The sequence below is a fragment of the Pan troglodytes genome, chromosome 1 (assembly GCF_028858775.2).
Source record: "Pan troglodytes isolate AG18354 chromosome 1, NHGRI_mPanTro3-v2.0_pri, whole genome shotgun sequence".
Lineage (NCBI taxonomy): Eukaryota > Metazoa > Chordata > Mammalia > Primates > Hominidae > Pan > Pan troglodytes.
This window is the reverse complement of record NC_072398.2, coordinates 217419247-217441596: the sequence shown is the minus strand read 5'-3', so window position 1 is coordinate 217441596 and position 22350 is coordinate 217419247. Positions and strand designations below refer to the sequence as shown.

The following is a 22350-nucleotide window of genomic DNA, read 5'->3' as shown; positions in this document are numbered from 1 at the left end:
TTTCATCTTGCTTTGAGAACTCTAACTTTACTCCAAACCAGATGTATCCTGAGTGATACTAGTGCCACAGCTGGCCTGCTGTCACAAAAGACACCTTTGACTTTGAAAAATTTGAAAGGCTGTATATTATAATGCATTGCTCATTCTTACCTGAAGTGCAGGTGACGGAGATGACCTTCAAGGCTCTTTTTGCTCCAGAGTGTTCTGGTTCTTCTCTCAGCCTTGAGCATAGTGAGTTCAGCATCTACCCTGTTCCCTAGGGTCTGTGCCCTCAGCTTAGTCATATGCTTTTGTCAAAGCCTTTCTTCAACCTAGTGTGAAAGCATGGTTCCAGTCTTCAGTTTCCTAGGAAGGGCCCTCTTATGTAGGGGCAGGAAGAAGAGGAAGACTCTGCAAAAGGGTGAGATTCTAGATAGTAGTGTCTTAAGGCTGGGACGAGGAATTCTAAGAATGAAAGAAATACCAAGTTGTCAAATGTGAAGGAGAAACTTGGGGCAAATAAAGCCTGAAGAACTGTTGGGTTTTGTAATTATGGTATTAGTGATAGCCATGGGAATTGGATGCCTGTAGAGTAGAGAGGGTGGAAATTCAGTTGCAAGGATGAAGGACTGATGGAGAGCAGAGGAACTGGAGGCAGCAGGCACAACCCACCTTGGTGAGTTGGTATCAGCCCTGTTGGGAAGCCCGTGTCCTCGATGACCGTTCATGGTACAGCTGTGGAAATCTCCCAGTTGGAGTCTTGTCTGATTTGGAACCAACTGTGAAGCTCCCCAAGTGAAGATCGGATGGACCTAACTTCTGTGCACAGATATTTAATTCTGATTTTATCCTTCAGAGTTGGATAGCTCCCCAGTGAGGAGGCAGCACATCTAGAGTTACATATAGTTTTAAATTTAATTCATTTAAATCACCAAATGCATGAGCCTTCACTGTTGTGATGAATTTTTAATGTAACTTGAGCAAGGCTCCCAGAATTTTGCATTCTCTCTACTGCCTGAACATTTTAAGGTGAAACATTATTCTCTAGAATTTCCTACTGTGTCTGTCCAGTTTATTAGGCTGGTAGAACATAGTCCAGACCTAGGTTAAATTTTTCATGTGATGCTTTAGGCAATTTTAATTTTGTAACTCATATCCCAGGCATCAGTGGTATAATGCTATACATAGTCTTAGAAAATAGTCATTATGGCTGTTGAATGTCTTTGTATGGTAACTATTTCACTACAAAATCCAGTTTTATTGATATTACTCAGTGGTGAATCATACTTGTTCAGATCAGGGTTCTGTGCTGTTGACTTGTTTCTGGCACAGGATAAAATAGAAATAAAAAAAAAGCATTCCAATTTGATTGTTGTTTTTTTTTTTTTTTAACTATAAATGCAGTTTAAGTCTTTGTTTTGTTTTTGAGACAGTCTGTCGCCCAGGCTGGAGTGCAGTGGCATGATCATGGCTCACTGCAGCCATGACCTTCTGAGGTCGAGTGATCCTCCCACCTCAGCCTCCCAAGTAGCTGGCACCACAGGCATACACCACCACGCACAGCTAATTTTTTCTATTATTATTATTATTTTTTTTTTTGGTAGATACAGGGGTCTCACTATGTTGCCAAGGCTGGTCTTGAGCCCCTAAGCTTAAGCAATCTGCCTACCTTGGCCTCCCAAAGTGCTAGAATTACAGGCATGAGCCACTGTGCCTGGCCGATGCAAGTCTTTATGCAACTTTTTTCACTTGCACTTGAAACCAGTGAAATAATGGATGTAGAGTGCTTTGTAAAGTAAGATATGCTGCTGGATGCCGTGACTACATCTGTAATCCCAGCACTTTTGAGAGGCCAAGGCAAGAGGATTGCTGAGCCCAGGAGTTCGAGACCAGCCTGGACAACAGCAAGATCTTGTCTCTACAAAAAAGAAACAAAATTTAGTCAGGCATGGTATCACATGCCTGTAGTTTCAGCTACGTAGGAGGCTGAGGCAGGAGGGATCACCTGAGCCCAGGAGGTCGAGGCTGCAGTGAATCGAGATCATGCCATCGCACTCTAGCCTGAATGACAGAGTGAGAGACAGAGTAAGACCCTGTCTCAAAAGAAAAAGTATGCATATTAAGTCATTATTGATATTAAGAAATAACTATTAAGAGAAAGAACATTTTTAACATTTTGTCCTTGAGTTTTTTTTTTTTTTTTTTTTTTTTTTGAGACGGAGTCTCGCTCTGTTGCCCAGGCTGGAGTCCAGTGGCGCGATCTCGGTTCACTGCAAGCTCCGCCTCCCGGGTTCACGCCATTCTCCTGCCTCAGCCTCCCAAGTAGCTGGGACTATACTACAGGCGCCCACCACCACGCCCGGCTAATGTTTTTATGTTTTTAGCAGAGACGGGGTTTCACCGCACTAGCCAGGATGGTCTTGATCTCCTGACCTCGTGATCTGCCCACCTTAGCCTCCCAAAGTGCTGGGATTACAGGCGTGAGCCACCGCGCCCGGCCTTCTTTTTTTTTTTTTAAGATGGAGTTTTGCCCTTGTCATTCAGGCTGGAATGCAGTGGCACGATCTCGGCTCACTGCAGTCTCCACCTCCCGGGTTCAAGTGATTCTCCTGCCTCAGCCTCCCAAGTAGCTGGGATTACAGGTGCCCTCCACCATGGCTGGCTAATTTTTTTATTTTTAGTAGAGATGGGGTTTCACCCACCATGTTGGCCAGGCTGGTCTCGAACTCCTAACCTCAGGTGATCCACCTGCCTCGGCCTCCCAAAGTGCTGGGATTACAGGTGTGACCCACTGCTCCTGGCCCTTGAGTTTTCATTCTGGCTTTACAGCTACTGTAGTCGTGTGGCATTGGGCAAGTTATTTCACATCTCTGCCCTTTGGGTGTCTCCCTTGTAAAGTGATTTATGCGTTGGGACTTTGGGGGCTTCTAGCAAAATTGATCCATTAAGTGGCAGGGGCATCAGTTTTACAATAAGGGCACAGTACAGGCCCAAGAATGAATATACTACATTGGTCTTATTCTCAGCAACTAAGTACACAGTTAAACATTATTTTTGGCATGTGAGCACCTTGATGCAGTAGATAACTGCTGTTTTCCTTCTGTTGTATTCAATTTCTCATCTTGATGTATTCATTTCTTTTCCTCATGCACATAGTGTTGTCCTGTCCCTCTGCTGTTCCTTGTCATCATTTCCATTTCACTTTCCTTGTGTTTCATTCCTCTTTCTTGTCTAGACCAAGCGGAGCAGCCAGCTGGCAGTAGCGCCCTGTAGGACCCCCAGGACCCGATGGTAAGTGCACTTGTGTGCTTGCCAGGCCTCCCAGCGGCTCCTGCTCCTCTGCCTCACAGAGAGAAGCTCACAAATGCCATCTCCCCTCTGTAAATGTCCTTATGGGTTTGGTTTTTTCTTTTAATTTGATGACATATAGGACAGAAATCAGGTGTCAGAAGAAATCAGTACTGGTTTAAGGAAATGTAGCAGGTTCCACCGCCTGTTGCTGCAATATTTGGCGGTTGTAAGGGACACCAAGCCTGCGTATGTGTGGGCAGGACCCCTGGTTCTGCTTTCTGTTCTGCCATAGGCTAATTAGTTCCCCTCTGGCGCTGGCCTTCACTTTCTCCCACAAAATTGAAGGCAGGACAGGTGATTTCAATAGCCCCTTCATCTCTAGTCCAAGGCCCTCACGATGAGACGTAACTTAACAGATGGTTCTCATGAAGATTGAGAACATTGTTCCAGTTGTCAGATAATCTCAATTCCATGGATGAATGATATAGACTTGTGATAGACTCATTTCCTTGATAAACTAAGTGTGTTGGTATTCACCAAATTTAGTTTGGTGGTAAATTTAGTTCTTCATCGCTCCATTTTTAAAATTGGCTTATTAGTGTTATTCGAGTACTTTTTGTAGTTTTTAATACATGTATAGACTGTCGAGTTTCATATGTCTTTAGTGATCCAGAAATGCATTGATCTAGTCCAGTGGTTCTTAACCTGGGGAAATCTTCTCCCCAGGGGACATCTGGCCATGTCTAGAGACTTTGGATTGTCACAATTAGAAGAGGGGGGGGGTGCCACTAGCATCTAGTAAATAGAGGCTACAGGCGCAGTTAAACATCTTCCAGTGCATCAGACAGCCCACCCCACAGCCAAGGATGATCTGGCCCAGATGTCGTTCATGCTGCGGTTGAGGCGCCTTGGTACCCTGTAGTGGTCTGTGGTGGGATCCCCTCCTTAGTCCTCCGATAAGATACTGGAGATGTACCTACTGCAAATGGCTTCTCCTCACAGTGGATTGGGTTTCCAGGGTCATGGCTTTTAAAGAGGACACCTGGAGAGAGAAAAGGGAGTTCTCGCTGATTAGGTTTTGTTTGTCCAATAAAGGACATTTGACATTTAGTATCAGCTAGGTGCTCTAACATTCTTTTAGGTAGGGAATAAAACTTCAAATAGCACTTTACGTTTTAGACAGTTATGTGATTTCATTTTGAGTGCATCTTAATGGTATTAAGATTGTACTTTTGTTAAGATATAAATCTAGACATTTTACTTATTTAATACTCTATTTACATGTAGAACAGTGTGCTTCGCTTTTTATATGACCTACAGACTGGGTTTGTACAACACTTGGGAGGTTGTAGAAAAATCTTTGCATTTTTTTTTGCAATTGACCGTATTACAAGAAATTGACATCGGTTTTTCTGTTAAATTTTACACTGTGGCCCTTCTTTAAATGTGTGTGAGGTTTATGCAAGGAGTGAAGGTTTAGATTACACCTCTCCATTTTAATTTATTTTAAAAGCTCATACTAAGTAAGTACTAAGTAAATGATCAGTAAAAAAAAGGCCACATTCCTTGGCCTGTTTGGGGGTACCTGAGGGGTATGTCTTATAAAAATGTCATTGTTTGGGTTCAGAGAAAAAGTTTCTGAATATGATTTTTGAATCTGTGGGCTACACCGGGAACTCTCTCTTCACATGGTAATAAAAGAAGCCGTGAATTTCCTCACACATCAGTTGCAGCACAGAGAAGTTATGTTATGTCAGTAGTCATTTATATTTGCATTATGGATGTGGGTGGGCGATAAGTATTTTGTTTGCTCTCAGTAATCTAATACGGGCTGAGCATCACACACAGGCAGAACTAGCTTATGTCATAAGCATAAGAAAACTGATGGAAAGGAGGTAGAATCCAAATTCCCTTAAACAAAACTGGATCCCTGAAGAACCTTTGTCATTATCTGATTTAGACAAAATGCTGTTAAGTTGACAAAGGGAGAAAGAGTCACAAGAGGACGTTATGCCTGTGGAAAGGTGCTTAGATGTTTGTGCCCCTTATGGAGGGGATTGGCTTATAATTCTTCACCTGGAGACGTGTGTTGGTCATCTCCATGCAGATCCTTCACTCTTGTTATCACCAGAGTGTGGTCCCGGTGAAGTGTGTGCTCGTTTCTTGAGTTCCATTTTAAGTGCCTTTGGAAATGAATGGATAGACAGGCTATCAGGAATTTATTTGCTCAAACCCTGATAAACGTAGTGGCAAAAACATCGGATTTCCTGTGGGCTGAAGAATTAGGTATGTAGGCCGGGCACGGTGGCTCATGCCTGTAATCCCAGCACTTTGGGAGGCCGAGGCAGGCGGATCACGAGGTCAGGAGATCGAGACCATCCTGGCTAAGACGGTGAAACCCCGTCTCTACTAAAATACGAAAAATTAGCCGGGCGTGTTGGCGGGCGCCTGTGGTCCCAGCTACTCGGGAGGCTGAGGCAGGAGAATGGCATGAACCCGGGAGGCGGAGCTGGCAGTGAGCCGAGATTGTGCCACTGCACTCCAGCCTGGGCGACAGAGTGAGACTCCATCTCAAAAAAAAAAAGAAAAAAAAAAGGTGTTTAAAATGATATTTTAGAATTTGCGTTTTAAGACTAACAAGCAAAATGACTGTTAAGGTTATGTCTCAAATTTTTGTCAAAATCTGGTGGTGTTTTTTAGGATTTGTTTTTGCTTTGTATTGTACTTGATGTTTCTACTTTTAATCTAGATGTTTTCAATGATGCTATTTTATGTCTCTGACCTCATTTTTGTCTGTTTACATTTTTAGCTAATTATGCTTCCCGGTAGTGATTCTCTGTTATGGAGTATATAACTTTACGTGTGTATAGCAGCTTTAAGTCGTTTTTAGTTTGATTTTACTAATGCAGAGATAAAAGGTGTCAGAGGCTTGTAGTTCTGGAAGCTGGTGGAGGTTTGTCTGGGGGAGAGCAGCGGAGAAAAAGAAGGATTGTTACGGAAGAATGGGGATCTGTCTGGATCTGAAGACTGAAACACCAGCTTCCAGAAAAATGGAAATCTGGTAATTAAAAAATGTAAAAGAAAGGTTGCAAATTCTGGTTAAATCCTAAAGAAACTGGGCTTCTGACTTCTTCAGTATTATTACTCCTATAGATAATTGTTTCTTATTTTCATGACTTTAGTTCCGTTGTTCCAGCTTATGAGAACGATGTTGCAATTTAATCTTACCTTGTAAACATACGGTATCACTTGGAATGCAGTCAGTGTTTCTGAATTCCATTCTCTGAATTGTTAATGAAATATTGACCTGGACTGGACCTACAGTCAGATCCCTTAGGGCTCTCAGAGTGCCATGCTGGTGGACAGTGAATTATTCATAATTACTCTGCATTTGGTATTTGAGCCATTGTGAATGTGTATCTTTTGAAATTCCGCAGAATCTCTGCTTCTCTTGTTTTGCTTCCAACAATTATGGATAATCATGTCTTAGCTAAAAGGGCCCCAAGTTATAACATACTGTTTTTCTCTAATATGCTTCTTACAAATAGCCAATCCCTATTAGCTGTGTGGCATTGAAATTCAATGCTATTACTAATTTTCCTTTGACATCAATAGTAATGTTACCTCATAATTTGATAGTCATTATAGCTATGAAGGGAACTAATGCCCAAGATTCTCAAAAATGCAAGATTGATGGGTTTCTTTCTTTTCCCCTCTATCATAATTTACCTATATAACAGAGTATTTACAGTCATCATTCATTCCTTTCTTTAGGAATCCAAAGTGGTAATTGCCCAGGAATATACAGTGTTCTTGATTGGATTAATAATTGTCTTCTTCAGTAATTCAGAATAACACATGAGGGAATGAAAGAATGAATGAATAAATTTAAAAAAAATTGTGTTTCAGGGAAGAAAAAATCCCAGGAAAATAAAAACAAAGGAAACAAAATCCAAGACATACAACTGAAGATAAGTGAGCCAGATTTCACCTCTGCAAATATGAGAGATTCTGCAGAAGGTAAGCTTGTGATATTGGCTTGGTGTGAATTGGGTGTGTATGTACCCAGTGAATTTAACTTTGTATCTCTTTATATTGTCCTTCTGAGAATCATTTAGGATCTTTACGAGGTTAAACAGCAAAAAAGCTGCCTAAATTTAATGTGGTAAGCTGAGCCTTCTATATGCTACCTTCCCTTCAAACAATTGTGAAAGACTTTTTTTCTTTAAAATGAACTTGTTCCCTTGTTAAAATAAAATGAGACCAGGTGTGGTGGCTCACACCTGTAATCCCAGCACTTTGGGAGGCTGAGCCAGAAGGATCTCTCGAGGCCAGGAGTTTGAGGCCAGCCCGGGCAACATAGTGAGACCCTGTTTCTACAAAAGAAAATAAAATAAGAAAATTCACTAAGATGATGGCATGTGCCTGTAGTCCTAGCTACTTAACAGGCTGAGGTGGGAGGATCACTGGTGCCCAGGAGTTAGAGGCTACATCGAGCTGTGATCCCCCCACTGTACTCCAGCCTGGGTGACAGGGCGAGACTCTGTCTCTAAAAAAATAAAAATAATGATAATAAAATGAAACATATGATTGCATTTAAAAATAGCACGAAGTTCAAAACCATCAAAAAATAGTGATAGCAAGGACATGAGGAGGCACCTGGGGTGCTCGCTGTTTTCTATTATTCATCTGTGGAATGGTCACATGGGTATATATATTTAGTGAAAATTTTATCTTGCTATATACTCAACTATTTGTACACTTTAATACATGTATGTTTTATACTTCAAATTAAGCATCTACTCACAATGTCAGAGACTTTGATTTTTGTATAACAGAACAAAAAGTGTACAGAATGAAGTGTGTTTCTGTTTTTTGTTGGAATTTAAATTCTTGTTTTCTCTCTTCGTGTTTCTCCCCTTAAAATTTTATCCTTTATAGTCCCTCTGGTGATAATATTCTAGGCCTGCCACGACATAAGAATCCAACCAAGAGGCATGGATTGAAAGTTAATCAGAAAGACAGCTTGCCCTGTGCTCATTGCAGTTGGGCCAGCATATTGAGACTATTGATACAGAAGGGAAGGAGGTGTGTCTTAATTTGCCATGGGCAAATTTTTGCAGATTGCAGCTTACTTGAGTTGTTTATAGTGAGCCAAGTAGGCAAATTTCAGAAGACAGGTTTGTGACTCTTTTAAGAAATATTTGTAGAGGAAAATAACCAAAATATTTTGGATGCCTTTCATAACCATTTTTAAGCACTGTTTGTGATGATAACATTCATAAAAGATTATAATTTTCTGTGCCGTTTTATGAAACAAGAATAGTCAAGTTCATTTCCCAGAGTCTTAAGACTAAGTTCTGCCTCCTCATTGCAGGTGTGCCGAGAGTTTTTTTGAACAACAAAAATTACTAAGGAACCTCACTACCTTTGGTGGTAGAATTAGAAAACAGATTCAGCAGTCACCTACTCCCCTTCAGTAATTCAAGACAATTATTTTTCTCCTGACACAACATCAGGTCCCATGAAAAATGACACTTGCTGGCCTGGCGCGGTGGCTCACGCCTGTAATCCCAGCACTTTGGGAGGCCGAGGCGGGTAGATCACAAGGTCAGGAGATTGAGACCATCCTGGCTAACACGGTGAAACCCCATCTCTACTAAAAATACAAAAAAATTAGCCAGGCATGGTGGTGGGCGCCTGTAGTCTGGGAAGCTGAGGCAGGAAAATGGTGTGAACCCAGGAGGCGGAGCTTGCAGTGAGCCGAGATCGTGCCACTGCACTCCAGCCTGGGCGACAGAGTGAGACTCTGTCTCAAAAAAAAAAAAAAGGAAAAATGACACTTGCTCTTTACCCCCCAGTATGTGGCACAGCTGGTCAAAGTGGTGTCGTAGGCTTCCCCTGAATGTTCTGCATTGTCCTCAGCAAATGGTCTATACCATGAGCAAACAGTTCAGACTCTTCTTTGTGCTCCCAAACCTCCCTTTATGTTCAAAACTCCAGAGACCACATAAAGTGCGTGGACCCACTCTGGCATGGGCCGTGCTTGTTAATGGAGCTGTGCAGACTTCGGTTTATGTTACTTTGGACAGTTTTATATCTGGGATTGTTTACCAGTCATGGGGAAAGACATTTTTTCCCCATCAAAAGAAGCCACAGATTTTGACTGAAAATAAAGTCTGTTAGGAAATTTCTGAGCCTTAGAGTTGGCGTTTTCTGTTGTCTCATTTCAACTCTTTTGGCAGTATTCGGGGTCTCTATTGAAAATGTCTTTGAAAAGAGAGGTAGCTCCTAATTTGAAATACGTTACTACCGTCGAATGACTGGTTTCCCACTTTGTGGAAAGCTCATGGAATTTATGAAATTAGTCTAGGGGGAGAGAAGGCTGTTTCTCTTTGGAAACAGAAACCTCATTGCTAGTAAATGTAGTAGCAGATGGGAAACAGTAATTCCCGATATTCCTGGGAAACAGCAAGGGGGCTAGGACTGAATAAGTGAGCTCGTATGAGTAATACTTGGCATTGACCTCTTCCCCACTGTATCCACGCAGTCCCCATGTCCAGTAGCAGCTCTCAGATCGTGAGGGTCTGGCTGCTCTTTTCTGCCTCCACTGCCTCTTCCCCTTTCCTTCTTAGCACAGCAGCCAGCATCTCCATTCTCATTCTGCTCTGCCAGGCTTGCTCCTCGGCCTCCAGTGATGACCTTCCCCCATCCCTTCACCCACCCTGCAGCCGAATCTCCCAGATGGCAGTCTCCTGCTTTCAAATACCTTCAGTGGCTCCCCACTGTCCCCAGATAAGTCCACATTAATTTACAGTGTTCTCTATGTTTTGACTCTTTTCTGCTTGCTTTTCTCTTCTGTCCTTAATTCTTGTATTCTTCAGGTTCGGTCTGCTTAGTCCTGTCTCTAAGAAGCCTTTCCTGATTAATCAAGCCCATATGAGATGCTTCCGTACCACACTCACTTCCATAAACACAGCCATTAATGTTCTACAGTTTCGTTGCCTTCCTGCTTGTGTGTGGCTTGTATTAAAGTGAAGCTCTCTATGGGTAAGGATCTTGACAGTCTTGTTTACCTAGTACTGGCAGATAGTGGGTGCTAAGTCAGTATTTGCAAGTGATTGGGGGAACAGCCAGGTAATGTAGCCTGGAGAAGAAGTCAGAATAGCTCTGCCTCCTCCGTGGAACCTTTCTTAACTCTCCTAGTGCCTGCAGTAGAGGGGTCCGCTTCTGCAGTGCAGCAAGTGGGACTGTCGCGACAGCAGCATTGGGGACCATTCCTACTAGCACGAAACCGCGATTACAGCTTCCGTCTTTAAGAATCCCCTGTTGTCCCTGTGTTTTCTTCCAGTCTCTTCTCCATTTCTTTTTCTTTACAGGTAAACTTGAAAGAGTTGCTAATAGTCTCCCTGTCTCTCCATCTCCTTCCATTCTCTTAGGAACTCTGTTAGACATTTGTCCCCACTACTCCACTTGCTGTCACAATCATAAGACCTCTGCCTTGGCAGATGGAATGTTCCATTCTCAGTCCTCATTTTATCCAACCCATCAGGAGTTCTGGACACAGCTGATCATGCCCTCCTTGAAGCAGTTTCTTTACTTTGCCGAAGGACCACCACTCTCTTGGTTCTCTGGATACCTCACTGGCCTTTCCCCCAGCCTCAGTCGTGGAGTCATCTGGGACACAATCTTCTCATCCCTCTTCTGCCTGCGTTCACTTGCCAGGTGACCTCATCCAGTCCAGTGCTCTAAATACCTTCTCTGGCCTTCTCTAGGACTTTGAAATTTCTAGGCCAGCCTCTTTGTTGAATTCCAGATTCATATAAAGCTGTCTACTTAATATATTTACTTGGATGTCTATAATCAGGTACCTTAAACTTTAGCACGTCTGAAGTAAGCTCTTGATTTCCCCCACAACACGCACATGCACACAGACCACAGTTGCTTCTCTTGTGGTCTTCCAACATTTTATTAGCCAGGATTATTGCAGTTGCGTGGAATCTCCTCTTCTCTCTCACCACAGCCAGTCAGCAGGCATGTTGTCAACTTCATCGCCAAAATATATCCAGAGCACTTGTAGTCCCGCCCTGCTGCCACCCCTGTGCCACCATCCGGCCTCTCCTGGAGGATGCATTGGGCCCCATCTTTCCATCTGCCTCCACCCTTGTCACCTAGGGTTCACTATCTTCCTTGTAGTAACCAGAGTGATTCTCTTGAATACAAGTCAGATTATATATTTCCGTTAGATCTTTCTGGTAGCTCCCTGTTTTCACTCAAGAGTAAAAGCCAGCAGCCTGCAGGGGCTTGTGTAAGTAGGCTCCTGTTTGCATCTCTAGTCTTACCTCCTGCCCTCACTTTGCCCAGCTTCCCCACCTCACCTCACTGACGTCTTTGCTGTTCTTTGAACGCATCTAGTATGTTCTTGACTCAGCGCTTATGCATTTTGAGGGTTCCTCTATCCAGTAGGGCTCCTCCTCCCACCACCTCCCCCCCCCCCAATATTTGCATGCCTCATTTTCCTTAGGTCTCTCCTCCACTGTCACCTTCTAAGCAAGTCCTTCCCTGACCACCTTCTACCACCCACCTCAGGTGGGCTAGGCCTAGGGACTCCGAAGTGACTGCAGATTTCTGTTCCCTTCAGTGAGATGCTCCTGAGTTCTTAATAACTTGGCTAGGCTTAGAAGAGATGATCTGCAAAGATTGTCTAGCTTGAAAAACTTGTGATTACATGATTCTGGAAAATGTTCTAGCTTCTGAGTATAACGTTTTAATTAAGAGGGAGAGAGGATCATTTACTCCAGACAGACTTCCAAGGATCTAACCTGGTGATATATCTGGTAAAGAACTGTTTCCAGTTTGGAATCATGAGAAATTAGAATTTACAACTACTCCTAAAATGTAGTAGTGACTACTCCAACACGATTTTAAACACTACAGTTTCTGTCAACAGAGTTGTATCTATGTGCAACTAAACACACAACCCCAGCTCCACACGGACATCCTTGTCTGTTGCGCTCGTGTGTGTCCTCACTGCCGGGAATATTGCCTGGTACGTAGCTGGAACTCGAAATACTTGTTGAATGAATGGATGAATGAAATGGATTCATATCCAATACAACTTTGTCAGTTAAGTATATAAAGTAGAAGTAATTTATTGTTCATCATCATCTCCCTTATGTTTTAGGTGGTAAGAGAAATAACTTGAATCATTCAGATTGTTCACCAAGTAGCTGGTTTCCCATGCTTCACTTCCATGCTTCTGCTTCCATGTGCTTTCTAGGTCCTAAAGAAGACGAAGAGAAGCCTTCAGCCTCAGCACTTGAGCAGCCGGCCACCCTCCAGGAGGTGGCCAGTCAGGAGGTGCCTCCAGAACTAGCAACCCCTGCCCCTGCCTGGGAGCCACAGCCAGAACCAGACGAGCGATTAGAAGCGGCAGCTTGTGAGGTGAATGATTTGGGGGAAGAGGAGGAGGAGGAAGAGGAGGAGGATGAAGAAGAAGAAGAAGAAGAAGAAGATGATGAGTTGGAAGACGAGGGGGAAGAAGCAGCCAGCATGCCAAATGAAAATTCTGTGAAAGAGCCAGAAATACGGTGTGATGAGAAGCCAGAAGATTTATTAGAGGAACCAAAAACAACTTCAGAAGAAACTCTTGAAGACTCCTCAGAGGTAACACCTGCCATGCAGATCCCCAGAACTAAAGAAGAGGCCAATGGTGATGTATTTGAAACGTTTATGTTTCCGTGTCAACATTGTGAAAGGAAGTTTACAACCAAACAGGGGCTTGAGCGTCACATGCATATCCATATATCCACCGTCAATCATGCTTTCAAATGCAAGTACTGTGGGAAAGCCTTTGGCACACAGATTAACCGGCGGCGACATGAGCGGCGCCATGAAGCAGGGTTAAAGCGGAAACCCAGCCAAACACTACAGCCGTCAGAGGATCTGGCTGATGGCAAAGCATCTGGAGAAAACGTTGCTTCAAAAGATGATTCGAGTCCTCCCAATCTTGGGCCAGACTGTCTGATCATGAATTCAGAGAAGGCTTCCCAAGACACAATAAATTCTTCTGTCGTAGAAGAGAATGGGGAAGTTAAAGAACTTCATCCGTGCAAATATTGTAAAAAGGTTTTTGGAACTCATACTAATATGAGACGGCATCAGCGTAGAGTTCACGAACGTCATCTGATTCCCAAAGGTGTACGGCGAAAAGGAGGCCTTGAAGAGCCCCAGCCTCCAGCAGAACAGGCCCAGGCCACCCAGAACGTATATGTACCAAGCACAGAGCCGGAGGAGGAAGGGGAAGCAGATGACGTGTACATCATGGACATTTCTAGCAATATCTCTGAAAACTTAAATTACTATATTGATGGTAAAATTCAAACTAATAACAACACTAGTAACTGTGATGTGATTGAGATGGAGTCTGCTTCGGCAGATTTGTATGGTATAAATTGTCTGCTCACTCCAGTTACAGTGGAAATTACTCAAAATATAAAGACCACACAGGTCCCTGTAACAGAAGATCTTCCTAAAGAGCCTTCGGGCAGCACAAATAGTGAGGCCAAGAAGCGGAGAACTGCGAGCCCACCTGCACTGCCCAAAATTAAGGCCGAAACAGACTCTGACCCCATGGTCCCCTCTTGCTCTTTAAGTCTTCCTCTTAGCATATCAACAACAGAGGCAGTGTCTTTCCATAAAGAGAAAAGTGTTTATTTGTCATCAAAGCTCAAACAACTTCTTCAAACCCAAGATAAACTAACTCCTCCTGCGGGGATTTCAGCAGCTGAAATAGCTAAATTAGGTCCTGTTTGTGTGTCTGCTCCTGCATCAATGTTGCCTGTGACCTCAAGTAGGTTTAAGAGGCGGACCAGCTCTCCTCCCAGTTCTCCACAGCACAGTCCTGCCCTTCGAGACTTTGGAAAGCCAAGTGATGGGAAAGCAGCATGGACCGATGCTGGGCTGACTTCCAAAAAATCCAAATTAGAAAGTCACAGCGACTCACCAGCATGGAGTTTGTCTGGGAGAGATGAGAGAGAAACTGTGAGCCCTCCATGCTTTGATGAATATAAAATGTCTAAAGAGTGGACAGCCAGTTCTGCTTTTAGCAGTGTGTGCAACCAGCAGCCACTGGATTTATCCAGCGGTGTCAAACAGAAGGCTGAGGGTACAGGCAAGACTCCGGTCCAGTGGGAATCTGTCTTAGATCTCAGTGTGCATAAAAAGCATTGTAGTGACTCTGAAGGCAAGGAATTCAAAGAAAGTCATTCAGTGCAGCCTACGTGTAGTGCTGTAAAGAAAAGGAAACCAACCACCTGCATGCTGCAGAAGGTTCTTCTCAATGAATATAATGGCATCGATTTACCTGTAGAAAACCCTGCAGATGGGACCAGGAGCCCAAGTCCTTGTAAATCCCTAGAAGCTCAGCCAGATCCTGACCTCGGTCCGGGCTCTGGTTTCCCTGCCCCTACTGTTGAGTCCACACCTGATGTTTGTCCTTCATCACCTGCCCTGCAGACACCCTCCCTTTCATCCGGTCAGCTGCCTCCTCTCTTGATCCCCACAGATCCCTCTTCCCCTCCACCCTGTCCCCCGGTATTAACTGTTGCCACTCCGCCCCCTCCCCTCCTTCCTACCGTACCTCTTCCAGCCCCCTCTTCCAGTGCATCTCCACACCCATGCCCCTCTCCACTCTCAAATGCCACCGCACAGTCCCCACTTCCAATTCTGTCCCCAACAGTGTCCCCCTCTCCCTCTCCCATTCCTCCTGTGGAGCCCCTGATGTCTGCCGCCTCACCCGGGCCTCCAACGCTTTCCTCCTCCTCCTCTTCATCTTCCTCCTCCTCTTCGTTTTCTTCTTCATCTTCCTCCTCTTCTCCTTCTCCACCTCCTCTCTCCGCAATATCATCTGTTGTTTCCTCTGGTGATAATCTGGAGGCTTCTCTCCCCATGATATCTTTCAAACAGGAGGAATTAGAGAATGAAGGTCTGAAACCCAGGGAAGAGCCCCAGTCTGCTGCTGAACAGGATGTTGTTGTTCAGGAAACATTCAACAAAAACTTTGTTTGCAACGTCTGTGAATCACCTTTTCTTTCCATTAAAGATCTAACCAAACATTTATCTATTCATGCTGAAGAATGGCCCTTCAAATGTGAATTTTGTGTGCAGCTTTTTAAGGATAAAACGGACTTGTCAGAACATCGCTTTTTGCTTCATGGAGTTGGGAATATCTTTGTGTGTTCTGTTTGTAAAAAAGAATTTGCTTTTTTGTGCAATTTGCAGCAGCACCAGCGAGATCTCCACCCAGATAAGGTGTGCACACATCACGAGTTTGAAAGCGGGACTCTGAGGCCCCAGAACTTTACAGATCCCAGCAAGGCCCATGTAGAGCATATGCAGAGCTTGCCAGAAGATCCTTTAGAAACTTCTAAAGAAGAAGAGGAGTTAAACGATTCCTCTGAAGAGCTTTACACGACTATAAAAATAATGGCTTCTGGAATAAAGACAAAAGATCCAGATGTTCGATTGGGCCTCAATCAGCATTACCCAAGCTTTAAACCACCTCCATTTCAGTACCATCACCGTAACCCCATGGGGATTGGTGTGACAGCCACAAATTTCACTACACACAATATTCCACAGACTTTCACTACCGCCATTCGCTGCACAAAGTGTGGAAAAGGTGTCGACAACATGCCGGAGTTGCACAAACATATCCTGGCTTGTGCTTCTGCAAGTGACAAGAAGAGGTACACGCCTAAGAAAAACCCAGTACCGTTAAAACAAACTGTGCAACCCAAAAATGGCGTGGTGGTTTTAGATAACTCTGGGAAAAATGCCTTCCGACGAATGGGACAGCCCAAAAGGCTTAACTTTAGTGTTGAGCTCAGCAAAATGTCGTCGAATAAGCTCAAATTAAATGCATTGAAGAAAAAAAATCAGCTAGTACAGAAAGCAATTCTTCAGAAAAACAAATCTGCAAAGCAGAAGGCCGACTTGAAAAATGCTTGTGAGTCATCCTCTCACATCTGCCCTTACTGTAATCGAGAGTTCACTTACATTGGAAGCCTGAATAAACACGCCGCCTTCAGCTGTCCCAAAAAACCCCTTTCTCCTCCCAAAAAAAAAGTTTCTCATTCATCTAAGAAAGGTGGACACTCATCACCTGCAAGTAGTGACAAAAACAGTAACAGCAACCACCGCAGACGGACAGCGGATGCGGAGATTAAAATGCAAAGCATGCAGACTCCGTTGGGCAAGACCAGAGCCCGCAGCTCAGGCCCCACCCAAGTCCCACTTCCCTCCTCATCCTTCAGGTCCAAGCAGAACGTCAAGTTTGCAGCTTCGGTGAAATCCAAAAAACCAAGCTCCTCCTCTTTAAGGAACTCCAGCCCGATAAGAATGGCCAAAATAACTCATGTTGAGGGGAAAAAACCTAAAGCTGTGGCCAAGAATCATTCTGCTCAGCTTTCCAGCAAAACATCGCGGAGCCTGCACGTGAGGGTACAGAAAAGCAAAGCTGTTTTACAAAGCAAATCCACCTTGGCGAGTAAGAAAAGAACAGACCGGTTCAATATAAAATCTAGAGAGCGGAGCGGGGGGCCAGTCACCCGAAGCCTTCAGCTGGCAGCTGCTGCTGACTTGAGTGAGAACAAGAGAGAGGACGGCAGCGCCAAGCAGGAGCTGAAGGACTTCAGGTAAGCTCAGGAGCTGGTGGGAGGGAAAGACCGGGAAGGCGACAGTATCCTTGCCTACGGGTGTTTTTTGGTTTCTTGTTGCTTTTTTTTTTTTTTTTTCCCACTTAAAGGAAATAGCTGTTGCATAAGTTAAAGGCATGAAGGGTCATTGCTTTGGCTGCTTTTAGAGATGAATAAATAGTTCTAATTTCAGACTTAGGACTCACAAAGCAGTGCCACTTCTTTAATGTGGCCAGATGTAAATTGAATTTAAAACTATAGAAAAGCTCTCAGAAGTACTCTAAAAAAAGATGAAATCCTCTCAAACTTCCTTTATGTCTTGGGTAATAGCTCAGTGTCACGTGTCTTATTTTCCGATCATAGAACATTTCTTAGGTTAAGATGGGTCACTAAGTTCATTAGTAAACCATGTTACAATCTTGTTTAATATTTCTGTGACTTCAGCATAGATCTAGTACCTGAGACTTTCTTTCAGAATTGCCAATGCTTAAATTTTAATAATTGATTGCATTGGTCAAAACAAAACATAGTCCTTTAAAAAGGTCTTATGCACTGTCCCCCACCTCCTGAACTCAGCCGTAGGACGGTAAACAAGTCAGGATCTGGATGGGAAGCAGAGCAGGAGAGACATGCTTGGAACTCCAGGCAGGACCCTTGCGGCTCTTTCAGGCCTGTGTGATACCCAGGGCATGTCAGCCTCATTTGTCAGTGCCTTTGTTTCCCCAGTAATGATAGAAGGATTTGTCTTAGATTTGAAGTGACTTTACTGCGTTATTCCCTGTGCTTCCTATATTAAGAACTGTTCTCAGTGATAGATGAAGAGAGAGGGCAGTGGTTAAATTTGTTACATTGGATTCTCAAACTTTCTAAGTCCTTTGTCCGAAGTGGATGTGTATTGGAATTCCTGCTGTTTCTGAATAGTTCAGTCTCGTGAAAATTACTCATCAGATAGCATTTCTGCAAAATACTTTTAAGTCTTGTCTTTTCACAGTATGCCACCTGACTCTAGGCTTTCATGCTATAGCTTTTGGTGTCTGAAAATTCTTTGGTGTTTTAAGCAAGCAGAATTAGGGATCCTAAGTGTGGACGCGACTGCCATTTTGTAGAGGTCACGAGGACACAGAGGTGCCATTAGCCCTGCATAATTGATCAGGTAGAATTTTTAATGCTGGTGTGCCTTAAATCACAGCTAAAGATAGAGAAGAATCATTAGCTAAGGCTGATTTGAATGATTTACTGTAGGATTAATGGATCAGATTTTTAAAAAGCTACTTCATAAATGTGTTAAATATTTAGTTGCCATAGGTCTGACCAATGCTCGGTCTCTGGCCGCGGCACATACATAGGTAGCATCTTGGAGGTTAGCTCTGCTGAAAATAAGCACCTGTGTTATCAGCTGTCAAAGCTGCTTGCCTTTAGTAATTGAATTGTGCACCTGTTTGTGCTCAGTCTGTGTTCTGGTGGTGCCACACCAACAGGACATGATCAAATTGAGTCCTTTTCAAGTTGCTTGTGTCTTCAACAAGCAGAGTGTGCCTTCATTTTCACAGATTGTACTATAAAACACCTCCCAGGTGGTTGATGCTTTAGAATGTACTGTTTCTATCCCTTTTGTCTTCAGTATTATCTAAAAGAAATGCTTGTTTTGTACTGGGCCCTACTTACACAGTTCAAGGTTAAAGTTGATTTGGAAAATTAAGTTCTGCAAAGAAAAGCTGTCAGAGTGACTATAAATTTATGAGGCCTATTCAAATAGCCTCTACCCAGTGTCTTTTGAGTAACCTTTAAGGCTACAAAGGACTAAAGGGCCTTAAAAATCATGTCTCTTCTTTGCTCCAGTTAATTTTCATTATTTTGCTTTGTTTGATAGTTAACAGAGGGTTACCTTGCTGGAGTGAAATTTGGCCTAAAAGGAAGCACAGAAGAATCAGATAAGAAAACATTGGTATTGTCTTAACCGTAGACGGTAATGACAGGCATTGGTGGCAGCTCTTCCTCCTCTGTGTGAGGTGCTGGAACTGTGCTGTGGACACATCTGTAGGTCAGGAATGTGATCCAGGGGTCCACTTACCAAGTCACCATAAACCTGTGATGTGTTCTTGGGAATTAGAAAACAGATGTTCATCAAGATAGATTTTGACTATCTGGACACAAAAGTGGGCATTTCTTTTTAAAGTGTTTGTTTTGGTCTTAGTACTTTGTAGTGAGTTTAGCACAAAACTGGGATTCCTAAACTTAGACCTGGGTAATATGATGATTGTCATTAATGTGTCGCCCAGGGCTCGTAGAGAGGAGGCCTCAGCCTCAGTGCATATTTGTTGCATTACACTAATAAGGAGTTGTTTGAACTACAGTCGTCTTTCTGTTTAAGTATAGTTCTACTTGTAAATTTTGTGTAGGGATGATTCCTGACACAAGGAATCATCACATCTATTACATGTCGAGGAATACTCACTTTCACTCTGTTTGCAGCTTGCTTTACTTACCCTGTTGGGTACACAGGGATTTCTTACAGAACAGGCAGCACATCCTTGTCCTGTGTTATTTCTTTACAACAAGCTGTGATTAAGAGCTAGTTTTCGATACTCAGATATTTTACATGTGAATGCCACTTTCGGATTCCACAGTTTTTCAAGTACATGCTTGCAATCAGCCATGTGATTTTTCCATGAGTTTTCTACTTAACACTGAGGGTCATTTCCTGGAACACAAGCCATGGTGCCAGACAAGGTGTCAAAAAGCCATGTGCTCCAAATATTTTTCTTAGGAGAAAACATAGGAAAGCAGGCATGCCACAGTCATTCAGGTTCTCCTGCTGCAGCTCTTACTACAGTGACCCACCCCCTACCCCTCGCCATGGCTTTCTGGAGTGCTGAGTTTAAATCTGTTGCTAAGGGTTCATTTCCATGGGCTCCAATAAAGCAGAAAGGGAAGGAAAGAGGTGTATTCTCTACCCACCTCCTACTCATCTTTCACCTTTGTAAACCCCACGGTGTTTTTGGGTTCTTTTTTTTAAATGAGACGGAGTCTCGCTCTGTTGCCCAGGCTGGAGTGCAGTGGCACGATCTCGGCTCACTGCAAGCTCTGCCTCCCGGGTTCACACCATTCTCCTGTCTCAGCCTGCCGAGTGGCTGGGACTACAGGCGCCCGCCACCACGCCCGGCTAATTTTTTGTATTTTTAGTAGAGACGGGGTTTCACCGAGCCAGGATGGTCTCGATCTCCTGACCTTATGATCTGCCCGTCTCGGCCTCCTGAAGTGCTGGGATTACAGGTGTGAGCCACCGTGCCTGGTGTTTTTGGGTTCTTTAATGCTTCTTTTAGAGCCACATTTTTCTTTTCAAACCGAGTTCCCATTGCAGTCAAGAAAACTTAAAGGTAGAGCAGCAAAATGAAATTCTAGACCAAGTTTTTCCATTTACCAGGAATTGATTAAAAAAATAAAGTGCTAATTTCTCATGCCTCCATCTCTGCTACATCCCTTGGAAATAAATGCGTGTAGTTCCTTGCAGGGTGTATCTTCTGGGTAGGACACTCGTTCCTAAATGCCTTCAGTCATGTATGTGTTGTCGTCTTAATAACATTTGTCTTACGGTCTATTCACCTTTTTCTTTAACATGGTCAATCATGTAAGGTTATGTTCTGTTGTCATTTATCTTCAGTTTTCTTATTTTCTAGGAACTTCCTGTAGAAAAGCCCCCAAAACAAAACAAACCTTAATTGACTAAAAGGTATTGCATGCTCAACTTAGGATAAGCACTACGGCAAAGGATACGAAATCTACCAAGCTTGCAAGACCAGTTGAAGCTGACTCAAAAATCCTAACATTCAGCTGATTGCCGGCAGGCTTAGAGTCAGGCATCTGCTGCTTCGGTGGGGGCCCGACGCGCATGCTGGGCGCCCGGGTGATTGAGATCCAAAGAGAAGGGCACTGTAAGACAGGCCAGATGAACTGGCTCCTCGTCATGGGACTGGTACCTCAGATCTGAGCATGGCCCTTGTTTTTGGCACGTAGCAGAGAAAGGATTGATTTGAACTTAACCTTGCAAAGCAAGTTCTCTGTTTTAGCAGTAGTTTGTTGTAGGTTTCAGGGATGACAGATTTGGATGCACTCATTTAAAACGTTTTGGTCACATATCAGCTCTTGATGCCTTTCTTTTAAATTAATTATAGACAGAGAGAGGCATTTAGCTGATCTCTTACCCTGGTATTTCTTTTTTTGTTTTCGTTTTTTTAAATCACAAGTAGATTGCCAGCGTAATGGAGAGGAAACCAGATTGGATATGGACTCTTTTTTATGCCTTTCTGGTGTTGCGTTTGTATATCCAAATGGACATTATCCTCTCAGATTCTTATCTGGCACTAATTTATAACTATTATATTATCAGAGACTATGTAGCAATATATCAATGCACAGGCGCATCCCAGGCCTGTACAGATGTATGTCTACACGTAAGTATAAATGAATTTGCATACCAGGTTTTACACTTGCATCTCTAATAGAGATTAAAAACAACAAATTGGCCTCTTCCTAAGTATATTAATATCATTTATCCTTACATTTTATGCCTCCCCCTAAATTAATGACTGAGTTGGTGGAAAGCGGCTAGGTTTTATTCATACTGTTTTTTGTTCTCAACTTCAAAAGTAATCTACCTCTTAAAAATTTGTAGTTTAATATTTGTTTGGTGAATTTGTGCCACTTTAATCCTTCCACTATCATTCCCATTTTGTTACATTTCTGTTATGGGGACTTTATGTTGAAATATTGTATAAAGCATTTGTAGCAATTTAAAAATAAAATATTTAAAATTATTTAAATTGTTTTGGACGCTTCAATTGTATTATATGTGATTTACATTTCACTTTTTTTGTTGGCGTTGTTAACCTGGAGAGTGCTCCTGTATTGAACTTTGCTGTTAGTTATTTTATTGCTTCTTTTTGGAGAGTGCTATAAAAGACTATTCTAATGAAAACATTAAAATTTACAATTTGACATACAAAAAGGGGTTGTCCATTGATTTTAACCAATGTAGCACTGAGAGAGAGAGAGAGAGGTTAATTATAGATAGACAAGAGTGGTGTTTGTTGTTTTTCCCCTCCCAGCATTGAAATCATTGGGGCTTGTCAGATGTATTAAAAAAAGATTTTTTGTGCTATTGCTGCAAACACTTAATAACTAGAGGAGAATTTAAACAATGCATTTTATATTATTGTAACCAATAAAAAACTTTCTAAACATCTGTGAAAGGACTGCATTTTGTACATAATTGGGAGCAGTTAGGGGGTAAAACAAGGTGTGTGTGAAGGATTGTTCAGAGCCCGCACTCTAATTTAAAAGTGCGGCATCTACTCAGCCCACCTGGCGTCTGTTCACTTGTTTC

The 22350-nt window shown here is 43.0% G+C and overlaps 1 protein-coding gene across 23 annotated transcripts in view; it reads left to right on the top strand.

Moving 5' to 3' along the window:
- Positions 1–22350, top strand: part of PRDM2 (PR/SET domain 2) — a 126635-nt gene that overhangs the window by 67494 nt on the left and 36791 nt on the right. For 13 of the 23 annotated variants that reach the window (XM_063804936.1, XM_063804940.1, XM_063804953.1 and 10 more), the window contains 2 exons: positions 7180–7290; positions 12551–16967. The exons of 3 other annotated variants lie outside the window; for them this stretch is intronic. In XM_063804936.1, coding sequence (XP_063661006.1) covers positions 7180–7290; positions 12551–16967 — 4528 coding nt within the window. Of the gene's footprint in view, positions 1–3214; positions 3271–5916; positions 6332–7179; positions 7291–12550; positions 16968–20644; positions 22206–22350 lie in introns of those variants that run through there. 7 more of the 23 variants (XM_016954430.3, XM_063804945.1, XM_063804947.1 and 4 more) reach the window with 4 other exon arrangements.